The sequence below is a fragment of the Danio rerio genome, chromosome 8 (assembly GCF_049306965.1).
Source record: "Danio rerio strain Tuebingen ecotype United States chromosome 8, GRCz12tu, whole genome shotgun sequence".
Lineage (NCBI taxonomy): Eukaryota > Metazoa > Chordata > Actinopteri > Cypriniformes > Danionidae > Danio > Danio rerio.
In genome coordinates, this window is record NC_133183.1 from 6,132,418 (window position 1) to 6,145,389 (window position 12,972).

Here is a 12,972-nt window from a genome sequence, read left to right on the forward strand (position 1 = left end):
GTGAGCCTGTGCGAACTGTAGCCTGTTTCCTGTTCTTAGCTGACAGGAGTGGCACCTGGTGTGGTCTTCTGCTGCTGTAGCCCATCCACCTCAAAGAGGTGTTGTGCAATCAGAGATGCTCTTCTGCAGACCTCTGTTATCACAAGTGCTTATTTAAGTTACTGTTGTCTTTCTATCAGCTGGAACCAGTCTGGCCATTCTCCTCTGACATCAACAAGGCATTTGTGACCACAGAGCTGCCACTCACTGGATATTTTCTCTTTTTCTGACCATTCTCTGTAAACCCTAGAGATGGTTGTGCGTGCAAATCCCAGTAAATCAGCAGTTTCTGAAATAATCAGATCAGGCCGATTGGCACCAACAGATATGCCACGTCCCTTAAATCACCTTTCTCCCCCATTCTGATGCTCGGTGTGAACTGCAGCAGATCATAATGACCATGTCTACTTGCCTAAATCCATTGAGTTGCTGCCATGTGATTGGCTGATTAGAAATTTGTGTTAACAAGCAGTTAGACAGGTGTACCTAATAAAGTGGCCGGTGAGTGTATTTTACAATATTACAGCTTCTTTATTTTATATTCATAAAGTGAATGCAGCTTTGGTGATCAGACTTATTTTAGCATGATTAAAAAAATATTGAGCCAAACCTTTTCAATGAAAGTGCAGAGAGTTATTATGTGTATTAAAATATAGCAATCAATCAGATATTACTATATTATCATGACTGACCTCAGCTTCTTTCTCCAGCAGGATCTGGTCTTTGTCCATCACATCTTCCACATCAGCCGCCCTGCAGAACCACACACACAGTTTCAGCACAGATTCACCATCAGACCCCAGTGCAGATCAGCTGGTCAGCAGGACGATCATCTGGGATGGTGTGTTAGATGTTTTTACCTGCCGGCTCGCTTTAGCCTCTCTGAACGGAAATTCTCATAATGGAGATCCTGAGTGACCTCCTGCAGGTCCTGCATGTGGGTCCTACACAAACACACACACACAAGCGCGCACACACACACACACACACACACACACACACAGACAGACAGACAGACAGACACACACACACACACACACACACACACACACACACAGACACAGACACAGACAAATGCGCACATACACATGCAAATATGCAGGCACGCACACAAACACGCACATACGCAAACAGACATGCATGCAAACACACATGCACATACAAAAACACACACGCAAACATATGCGCAATCACATACACAATCACACATGCAAACACACACACATAGACACAAACAAACACATACACACAAGCAATCAGACACGCACATGAAAACACATACGCGATAACACATGCACATAAACACACACACACACACACACACACACACACATTAGGTACTTATATTTTAGTGGAATTTCCAATTCTTTTTAGACTATAGTCAGTATATTTTGTTCTCTTTCCCAAATTCTAAACACAAACCTAAACAAGACACCTTATTCTGGATGATTAATGAGTTGTTTCTCTCATAGGGACCCAAAAAAAAAAAAAAAAAAAAAAAAAAAAAAAAAAAAAAAACTCCCCACAGGCTCAAAATCTACTGGTATTGCTAGACTTTTTGGTCCCCACAAAGTAATGAATACCAGGTACACAGACAAACCTTAATGGATTTTGATCAGCAGAGGGCGCTACACAACAAATGGAGAAATCAACACTATGGAGACCCGAATTATGTGTTAGATCCATTTCACTCTAAACCACAGAAAATAAACTACAAAGTCCATTTTTGCCTAAAGAAATGATGATAATCAAGTACAAAAAAAATAACGAACAGTCTGAATATTTAAAATATATATTATTTCAGAAATAAATAAATCATGACATGCTTAAGCTGAATATTTCATCAATTTAAAATGATTGTTTCTTTTTTTAACACATGATACATATTACAATCAAACAGGTTTAGGGGGGTTTTGTGGGGAATCTCCTCTTATTCCTAACCTACAATTATTAAATGCTTTGAACAGCTAAAAATCACCATTTAAAATTTATTTGAAGAATAAAATATTGTGTACAGTAAGCCACATTAAATATGGGAACACATCCCTCAATAAACACCTTCACAATATAACAATTGCTGCTGAAATTGACATTTCTGTTAAAATAAATAGAAACATAAAAGAGTAAAGTGTATTTAGTGTATTTTAACTAGCCAAAAATCTCAAAATTAACTGAAAAAAAATGTCTTTGGCTTTGTTTATTTAAAACTAGAAGTCTTTAAGGTACAAGAGTTTTAATTGAAGGGTGGAGATGCTCATGTAAACAGTTTTACCTTTTTTTTTTACCTTGATTAATATTATTATAATTTTCTAATACACTCACACGAGCATAGTGCGCAGTTTGAGGAAGTCGTTGTGTTCGGGATTCTCCACCTCCACCACACCCCACGGGTACAGCCGCCCACGAATCTTCTTCCCCTTCACCTCAATCAGCTGGTTTGAGCCGATCACAGCAAACGGGATACTGGCCTGAAACACACACCCACACGCACACATATGTAGATATAGATATAGTTATAAATATACATACACACATGTACACACACACACACACACACACACACACACACACACCCACACCCACACCCACACACACACACACACACACACACACACACACACACACACACACACACACACACACACACACACACAACTTCAGCCAAACTAGAACTCCTGCACTGATAAAGCTGTTAAACACTTTGACCTCTGACCTTCAGCACACGCGTCTGTTCCTTGAATTCTTCATCCTCGTCTGAATCAGCGTCGGGAAGCTGGTAGATCCGGATCCCGTGCTCACTGATCTCATCCAAAATCTGCAGGAAAAGAAACAAAAAGGTCAAAAATAAAGCTACAAAACCTGACATGCAGTGTTCTCGGGTTCTCTGTTAGTGCCTCTGAATCAGTTTATAAAATAAAAATGTAAATAATAATATAATTTAAACAAAATAAAAAAAACAATTAAAGAAAATGTAATTAAAATATAAAACAAATTTAAATTAAAATCAACTTAAATTTAAATATAAAATTAAATAAAAAAAAAATAAGTTGAAATCAAATTAAATAACAAAATACAATTAAATTAAAATATAAAACAAAATAAAAAAAATTAATAAAATATAAAAATTTAATTCAAATATAAAATAAAATAAATTAAAAATAAAAATATAAAATTAAATTTAAAATAAATTTGAATTAAAATATGAAATTAAATAAAAACAAATACAATACAATAAAATTTTATTAAAATATAAACCAAAATAAAACTAAATAAAATAAAATAAAAATAAAATTAAAATTATTTTAATTGTGCTTTGAAGTTAGGAAATTTTTACTTGCTAAAAAAAATACTTTGTATATTAAATTTCCACAGAAATCAAGAACTCCCAATGGCAAAGTCTGCTTTTTAATCGAAATAAAATAGGTGTAAAAGTAAAACAGGTAACACTTTATGTAAGGTTGTTACTCGTTCCATGTACTATAGTGATTATAACTAATTATGCATTATTGCATAACCCAGCTGAGGCTCGAACCAGCAACCTTCTTGCTGTGAGGCGACAGCACTACCTACTGTGCCACTGTGTTGCCCTTTACACACATTTTATATTCAAATATAAATTATCACAATTATTTTTTTTTACAATAATTACAATATTTATTGCAAATTATAATTAAGTTAAATTATTAATTAATTCATATTTAATTAATGTCCTAATTAATTAATTAATTAATTAAGGTAAATAATCGAATGTTGTGTACCAGCAAACTTTTTTTTTACTGAATTAAAGCAATACTTATTTTTTAAACAATACAAATAAATATATTAACATAACATAACATAAACAACTAATTAAAACTATGTATATGGGTACGTTTCTAAAAACGAAATACGTTTTTAAATCAAACCACCCTGATAAAACTCAACACTTTTAAGCAGTATTGCGATGATTTACGATTCCTGTGCCGTTTCTCCTTTAGTTTGCACTGTTTTGCAATTTGCTCTGAATGTTTCTGGAACGTAGTCATGTTTTATTTCTTGTCTTCTCTCAGCACGTTGTCATTTGGAGCATTTCCAGAGGGCCGAGGAAACTCTTTGATGCTGAAAACAGGAATTGTATGAATCACGCAATATAGGCCAATCGCTGGATCCACACGTACAGAGTTCTGGAGCCAGACATCAGATAACAGACGTGAACAGAGCTGAACAAACCTTCCCCATATTGCCCAAAGAGCTGAAACACATCTTCACGACTTTCACTTGACACCATGATGCGAAGCACACTGGGAAATATTGTTATGAAAGGCTACTAGTGCACGGTGTTGGGCAGTATTTATGATACAAGTATTTCAAATACATATTTTAAATACATAATAGTAGTTTGTAATTTGTATTTGACTGGGTTTATGAAAATGGCTTAATATTTTGTATTAAAACTCTTTTGTGTCTTGTATTCATTCATTCATTCATTTTCTTGTCGGCTTAAGCCTGGTTTATACTTCTGCGTCAAGTGACCGGCGTGACCCACGGCGCATGCAACGCGCGTAGCTGTGCATTTATACTTTTGCGCGCTGTCTCTGTTGGTCTGAATTAACACTTCCAAACGCTAGTTGGCAGTGAGGTGTTAATGTTCCTCTGTGTTGAGTTTCTTCTCTGCTGTTTTGCTTTTCCTGAACACTTCCTGGATGTACAAGTGGCTCAAACTCGCTCATTTAGAGGCAGGAACCGGCGGACGTGCAACAACTTTGAGGTAAACACAAAACAAAACTTTCCATCCAGAGCTCCTTCACGGGACTCCACACTTGAAAACAATCACTCCATTGTGCTCGCGCCATTTGTGCGGCTCTCGGTCCCGCCCAGACTTGTCAGCGCTACCAAGCCGACCAATCACAGAGCTTGCGCTACGCGTCGTTGCGACGTGTAGTTACAATTTTTGAGAGCTGCACGTCAGCGACGCCGACGGCCACGGCGAAGGGCTATGCGTCAGCGCCGTAGCATGCGTTTGACACAGAAGTATAAATCAGCCTTTAGTCCCTTTATTAATCTGGGGTTGCCACAGCGGAATGAACCGCCAACTTATCCAGCAAGTTTTTTACGCAGTGGATGCCCTTCCAGCCGCAACACATCTTTGGGAAACATCCACACACACACTCATACACTACGGACAGTTTAGCCTACCCAATTCACCTGTACCGCATGTCTTTGGACTGTGGGGGAACCCAGAGCACACGGAAGAACCCACGCGAAGGCAGGGAGAACATGCAAACTCCACACAGAAACGCCAACTGAGCCGAGGCTCGAACCAGCGACCTTCTTGCTGTGAGGCGACAGCACTACCTACTGCGCCACTGCTTCGCCTGTCTTGTATTTTGTATTTTTAAAATACCGTAAAATACTTTGTACGAAGTCTACATGATGTCTTCAAAAAATGCGGCGTCACATTGATGCTTTCTCAAATTTGTTTTCACAAATAATAGTAGTTTTAAATAGATTTCTGATATAGATGCTAAGAAAATAAGACAAACAACATACAAATAAGTCCTACAGTGTCGATTCCTACATAACTTAATTTTTTCGTTTCAAATTTAGTCCCGTGCAGATCTCTAGTTGGTGGTTCATTCTGCTGTGGCGACCCCTGGTGAAAGGAAAATGAATGAAAGCAAAGGAAAATGAATGAATGATTGTGATGTATTTATCGAATGGTGACTTAAGTGTCTCGTTACAGCCCTACAAAAATGCACAGCTACTGTAAATGCAGCCTAAAACAGCACACAAAAGCAGCACTTCCGAGGCACCTGCGGCGGATCAGACATTGGGATTTATTTTTCTAACTTCAAAGCTGTTTTTGTAAGCAGCACATTCACAATGCGCTGGAGCAGAGACGCCCAGAAGCTCCAGCAGCCTCTTCCTGACATTCTCTGGGCTTCATGTAATCTCAGCGGGGTCTGCGTTTCACTGCTCTTTACAGAAACCCTCCTGTTATGATTACGGCTGTTTTCACAGCAAGACGGAGCCGCTCGGGACCCACAGTCTTATTGTTTGTGTCAAATAAACACAGCGCAGTCGAGTCTACTGTAGATGCACTTTTTCTGATTAAAAAAATAAGTAACAATCTAGAAGGGGAATAACATTTACTATTAGTAGATGTTCATTCATTCATTCATTCATTTTCCTTTAGCTTAGACTCTTATTTATCAGGGGTCAGACGTTTGTTTATTTCACAGATGTTCATTTATTCATTCATTCATTCATTTTCCTTTAGCTTAGACTCTTATTTATCAGGGGTCAGATGTTTAGTCGTTTATCAGATGTTTATTCATTTATTAATTTTTCTTTACCTTAGTCTCTTATTTATCAGGGGTCAGTCGTTTATTCATTTCACAGATGCTTATTCATTTATTCATTCATTTGTCATAGTTATTTAACAGATGTTTATTCATACATTCATTTTCCTTTAGCTTAGACTCTTATTTATCAGGGGTCAGACGTTTGTTTATTTCAGATGTTTATTCATTCATTCATTCATTCATTCATTTTCCTTTAGCTTAGACTCTTATTTATCAGGGGTCAGACGTTTGTTTATTTCACAGATGCTTATTCATTCATTCATTCATTCATTCATCATAGTCATTTAGCAGATGTTTATTCATACATTCATTTTTCTTTACCTTAGTCTCTTATTTATGAGGGGTCAGACGTTTGTTTATTTCAGATGTTTATTCATTCATTAATTCATTAATTCATTCATTCATTCATTCATTCATTTTCCTTTAGCTTAGACTCTTATTTATCAAGGGTCAGATGTTTGTTCATTTCACAGATGTTCATTTATTCATTCATTCATTTTCCTTTAGCTTAGACTCTTATTTATCAGGGGTCAGACGTTTGTTTATTTCACAGATATTTATTAATTCATTCATTCATTTTTCTTTAGCTTAGACTCTTATTTATCAGGGGTCAGATGTTTGTTCATTTCACAGATGTTCATTTATTCATTCATTTATTCATTTTCCTTTACCTTAGTCTCTTATTTATCAGGGATTAGATGTTTATTTATTTAGCCATTTAGCAGATGTTTATTCATACATTCATTTATCTTTAGCTTAGTCTCTTATTTATCAGGGGTCAGATGTTTATTCATTTATTCATTCATTTTCCTTTACTTTAGTCTCTTATTTATCAGGGGTCAGATGTTTGTTTATTTCACAGACGTTTATTCATTCATTTACTCATTTTCCTTTACCTTAGTCTCTTATTTATCAGGGGTCAGATGTTTATTTCACAGATGTTTATTCATTCATTCATTCATTTTCCTTTACCTTAGTCTCTTATTAATCAGGGGTCAGATGTTTATTCATTTAGTCATTAAGCAGATGTTTATTCATTCATTCATTCATTCATTCATTTTCCTTTACCTTAGTCTCTAATTTATCAGGGGTCAGACATTTATTAATTTCGCAGATGTTTATTCATTCATTCATTTTCCTTTACCTTAGTCTCTTATTTATCAGGGGTCAGACGTTTGTTTATTTCAGATGTTTATTCATTCATTCATTTTCCTTTACCTTAGTCTCTTATTTATCAGGGGTCAGATGTTTATTCAGCATTTATTCATATATACATGGAGATTTATTATACAATTTCTTACCAAACAATACAAATAAAGGACATTCAGGACCATTCTGATTACGTACACCTGTATACATTTCTGGAGAGTAACAAATACATGCAAGGCGCTACTATTTTTTGCAGTTTTTGTGAATCCACCAGAGGCTGCAGTGTACGCCTTTTGAGATCTCAAATTTCTCTCACAAGTGCCATTTGCGCCTGCTCTTCTCCAGTAAATCCACCAGAGTCCGCAGTCGACTGACTGATCCCCCCACCCTCCCCTCCGCTAAATCTAACCGTTAGTGTTTTCAAAAGTACCGATTGATACGCAAACACTATTACGGCATTTTGTAGTATAAATTGTATAACAGTAAGTTAAACATTAAAAGTAATAATAAGTTAAAAACAGAAAAAGTAATAGCAAGTTAAAAGAAAAAAAGCGAACTTTAATAACCTGGAAGATGCAATTAATATTATCAATAATTAATAATAACCATTTTGTTATTATACAAATGTGTAAAAATGTAGTTTATTGCTTTTTTACAATTTAACAATTTTTCAAAAACTGATGGTTACATACCAGCATAAAAATAACAAAAAAAAAATATCCAAAATATTAAACTAAAAAATAATTATAATAAAAACAACAACAAATGCAAATATTGTAGTAAGTGTATGCAAATGCAGAAGAACAATATTCAGATTTAGCAGTGTGTAATGTTGTATACTTCATGCACTCAACGCTCTGAGTTTTGCTTATGTAGTAAAAGGGGAGAAGCTATTGATAAAGGGGCGGAGCTATTAAGTGCCAAGGTTGGATTATTTATTTATCATAATAGTTACTATTTGGTAGTTTGGTGGTTTATTTCATTAGTTTGGCAGCCGTTAAACATTGCCTGGGTTGCCTTTAGCAGACTTTCAATTAGTCATTTCGTTGACACATCTTCAAGACTTTCACCTGACACCACGCAAACCATAATGAGAAGCACACTAGGAGATATTAACAAAGTATACTAATAAAGGCTAGTAGTACATCCCAAATTGGCAAAAGTAGTGCATTCCCACTAAAAACAATATATATATATATATATATATATATATATATATATATATATATATATATTTTTTTTTTTTTTTTTTTTTTTTTAAGTGGGGGATCAGACACTGTTATGACTTTTTCCCTTAATTAATATTTTTTCTTAATTTTTCTATTAAAAAACTGTTTTAATTTAGAGTTCTCAGCATAAATGTGAAGACCACTTATGAAAATGAATATTTGTATTCATTTGTCAGTGAATATGGTAATAGTTTTTGTTGCATTTAAAGAGAACTGTTTTATTAAACAGTTTTATTTATCAAAATTAAAGTTTGGTCATCAAACAATATAAATAGAAAGATACACTTTAAATGAGTTATTCCAACAACAACAAAAAAGTTTTAAAAAATTATATATTTGTATGTTTACATAGATGTGCTTCTGTTCAAACTAAAAGATAAATGACTAGGGGATGAATAAATGTAAGACTTACAACTTGTGGGGTGTGGACATGAGATATGGAGATTTCGAATGACTTGACCTCGAAATGGGAAAATAAACGCAGCTTCACAATGAACAAAGAGAAACGGCACAATAAAGAGAGTTTTATGCACGCAATGGGAAATAGAGTTAAGATATGGTCCATATAAAAGCTGAAACAAGAGAAGCAGATTAGAGAATGTGGAAAATGTTAAATATAGTGGGTGAATAGTGGCTGAAACATTCATTGCTTGTATCATCTGCATGATCACAAAAGTAAAGCTATTGTAAAACAATTTTCTCACTGATATAAATCCGCAATAACATAAAATAAGAGTTCTATTAGAAGAAACACCCACACTAAACTAAATGTGATTTTTAGCTTGACAAACCCAAAAATGTATTTAATTTAATTAAATTAGACATTAAAAAGAAAAACGGCATAATGGAATGACGAATATTAAACAAAAATGTAACTAAAATATGTCAAATTAAATACAAATGCTAAATAAATGAAATATTTAATAATAAATAAGAAAACCCTACACTTAGGGTGCACCCACACTATGCTATCTGAACTGTGGGCAGATGAGTTTACCGATTTGTTTGAGAAGTGCGAGTGCTCTGAATCAGGCTCAGGCGCGGTTCAGTTGGACGGCCCTGGCCCGGTTGGAAGAGTTGTGCCAGAGTGCGGTTCACTTAGGGTTTGGCGCGGTACGCTTGTAGTGTGAGTGCAAAGCGCGCCTGAGCCCGAAACTGAAGACATGACATGATTTTTAAGGGACTGTTTTATATGGATTTATTAATCATTCTTACTGTTCAGTGAAACGCAAACTTTCTGAGATTATTAAAGACGCAAACCCCTCACTGCACCACAGCTTGTCCTTCAGCAAACCTCCTAATACCTCCAGCACGAGGACTTAGTGATTGTTTATGAGCGTCAACAGTGGCTGATCTGTTCGGCGAAATATTTGACTGAGTGTCACCGCACATCAAATGACTAAAACGATGTAACTAAAGCAATCTCCACTGTGCAGAGAGAGAGCGCTTCTCTTATGTTAAACTGAACAGTGCATCATCAATGTGCGCATCGATAAAGTGTGAGCGCAGGCCTTCGGGGGAGAGGAAAGGGAGACAATAGTGCTTCGGCACAGTTCAAGGTAACTGTACATAGTGCGAGTATGCCCTATATGTGATCATGCTGCCTTGGGAACCCCAATTTTTTATTTTTAAATTAAATTAAATGAAAGAAAACAACATGCTACAATTACTTAAATTAAATAAAAGTGTAACTGAAAATATATACAAATATTCAATTCACCCTTACTTCTAAAGTGCTTTTACAATGTAGATTGTGTCAAAGCAGCTTCACATAGAAGATTATAGTGATTTAAAACAGTGCATTTAAAAAAAAAAAAATACAAATATTGAATAATTGTAGTAACAAAATAAAATAAACTTACTGAGATGCGTTGCCACATAAATACTCATTTAATAAAAAAAAAAAAAAAAGTAGAGTGTTTAAAATAATAAAGAAACAATGACTAAAGAGTGGTTCAGGCAGCCAACCGAAGGGCCCGAATTGCTCACCGAAATGATGCTAAAACTGATGGGAGAAACACACGATAACATTTAAAAATAACATAAAATAAATAAACAAAAATAATACAATAAAGAAAACACAAAAATATTATTAACATTTTTTACCAAAACTAATCAGAAAATAAAAATAAAAAGTTAAATATTACATGAAAACTATAAAAAAATAAATAGACCATATATACATCTTATTTATTTAATATGTGAAATTAATAAATAAATAAAAAATTATAAATATTTATTCATTTATTTTCTTTTCGACTTAGTTCTTTTATTAATCACCACAGAGGAATGAACTGCCAACTTATCCAGCATATGTTTTACGCAGCAGATGCCCTTCCAGCTCTAACCCATCTCTGGGAAATATAAATATTTTATAATAAAAAATGAGCTGAATCAACACAATTCTTGAGGATGTTGGGGTGACAGCTTATATTTTATGTTCAATCCACCTAAATTTGTTAAATTAATGGATTTATGTTGGGAAAACATGAAGTAATTGAATGAAACTCAGTATTTTATACAGTGTTTAAGTTTTATTTTGAACGAAAACGATTTCTGCAATATTTAAATATAATTTTTTTAATGCAATAAAAAGTACAGTAACTGCAAGCACAAAATCTCAGCATAAAAAAAACTGTTCATTCATTTTCCATCAGCTAAGTCCCTTAATTATAAGCGGTAGCCACAGCCGAATGATCCGCCAACTTATACAGCACATGTTTTGTAGAGGATGCCCTTCCAGCCGCAACCCAGTACAGGGAAACACCCATACACACTTGCATTCACACACTACGGCCAATGTAGCTTCTTCAATTCACCAATAGCGCATGCGTTTGGACTGTAGGGAAAACCGCAGCACCCATAGGAAACCAACACCGGGAGAACTTGCAATATCCACACACAAATGCCAACTGACAGAGCTGGGACTTGAACCAGAGACCTTCTTGCTGTAAGGCGGCAATGCCAACCACTGAGCCATCGTGCAACCATAAATTGTTCAACCCTGGCTAAATATTATTCTACACTATAAAAAAATTACAAATTAAAGACAACAAGTATTTATTAAGTTAATTTAAACTTATTTTACTAAGTTAATCAGATTTGAACAAGTTCATACAAAAGTTGACTTAATATTTCAGCTTGATTGATGTAATTTGAGATGACTAGAAAAGTTAATTTGATTCAACTAAAAGCTTTAAGGCAGCAATAATGTTTTACTGCACATTTTATAAAACTGGCAGAACCTTTCACACAGCTGCACGCTGATAATACTCATCCGACTGCAGAAAGGAGGATTTTCCAGGATTTCTTTTGGCAGCACTGAGTTTATCAACAATCATCAGCTCTGCCCGTCTCAATGTGTTTGCATTGGCAGCGAAGAAACCTGGAGTCTGGCCTGAAACAATGGCACAGGAGTCTCTGCGTGGCTCTGAAGCCGAAAAGGGAAGTGAGTTTCACCTATTATGCTTGTAATTTGTTTGTCATAGGATGCATTATGAGTTGAGACCATGTGTTTGCGGAGCGGGACTATTTGTGGGTACGAGTCGTGTGGGCTGGAGGATGGAGCTCAAACCAAATGCATTTACCTTAAATGAATAATCAGACTTTTTCAAACAGAGATATGTTTGTTTTTTAAATTAGTTTACGTTTTTAAAGGGATGGTTCACCCAAAAATGAAAATTCTGTCATCATTAATTCATCATCTATTTTTTCCAAACCTGTTCGAGATTCTTTCCTCTGTTAAACACAAAGGAAGATATTTTGAGAAATGCTGGGAACAAATAGCTATTGACTTTCATAGTATTTTTTTGTTCTAATTATGGATGTCAATGGCTGCCTTTTCCCCAACATTCTTCATAAAAAAATTAAATATAAATAACAATTTTTATTTAAATAATACAATAAAATAAAATAACAAAAATTAAATAAAACTGAGCAAACAAAATAAAGAAATAAAAATGTTAAAAATTATGTAAAATATTACAAAAGTGAGCAAACAAAAAATTTTATGAAAAAAAAACATAATAATTAAATTAAAAATAATTAAATAAAAATTTTCAAAAATGAAATAAAAGTGATCAAAACATTTTTGAATTTAAATAAAATAGTAAAAGTATTCAAATGAACAGAATTAAATACAATTAACAAAAGCGAGCGAACAAAAAATTAAATATAAACATTTGAATAAAATAAAATAGTAATATAATTAA

At 34.4% G+C, this 12,972-nt stretch overlaps 1 protein-coding gene across 2 annotated transcripts in view; it reads right to left on the reverse strand.

Moving 5' to 3' along the window:
* The window catches only part of zgc:63587, a 79,819-nt gene that overhangs the window by 6,744 nt on the left and 60,103 nt on the right, over positions 1-12,972 (reverse strand). The window contains exons 8-11 of one of the 2 annotated variants that reach the window (XM_005172457.6): positions 2,753-2,854; positions 2,362-2,507; positions 900-983; positions 732-792 (exon numbers count right to left, since the gene is read on the reverse strand). In XM_005172457.6, coding sequence (XP_005172514.1) covers positions 732-792; positions 900-983; positions 2,362-2,507; positions 2,753-2,854 — 393 coding nt within the window. 2 annotated transcript variants of the gene reach the window in all.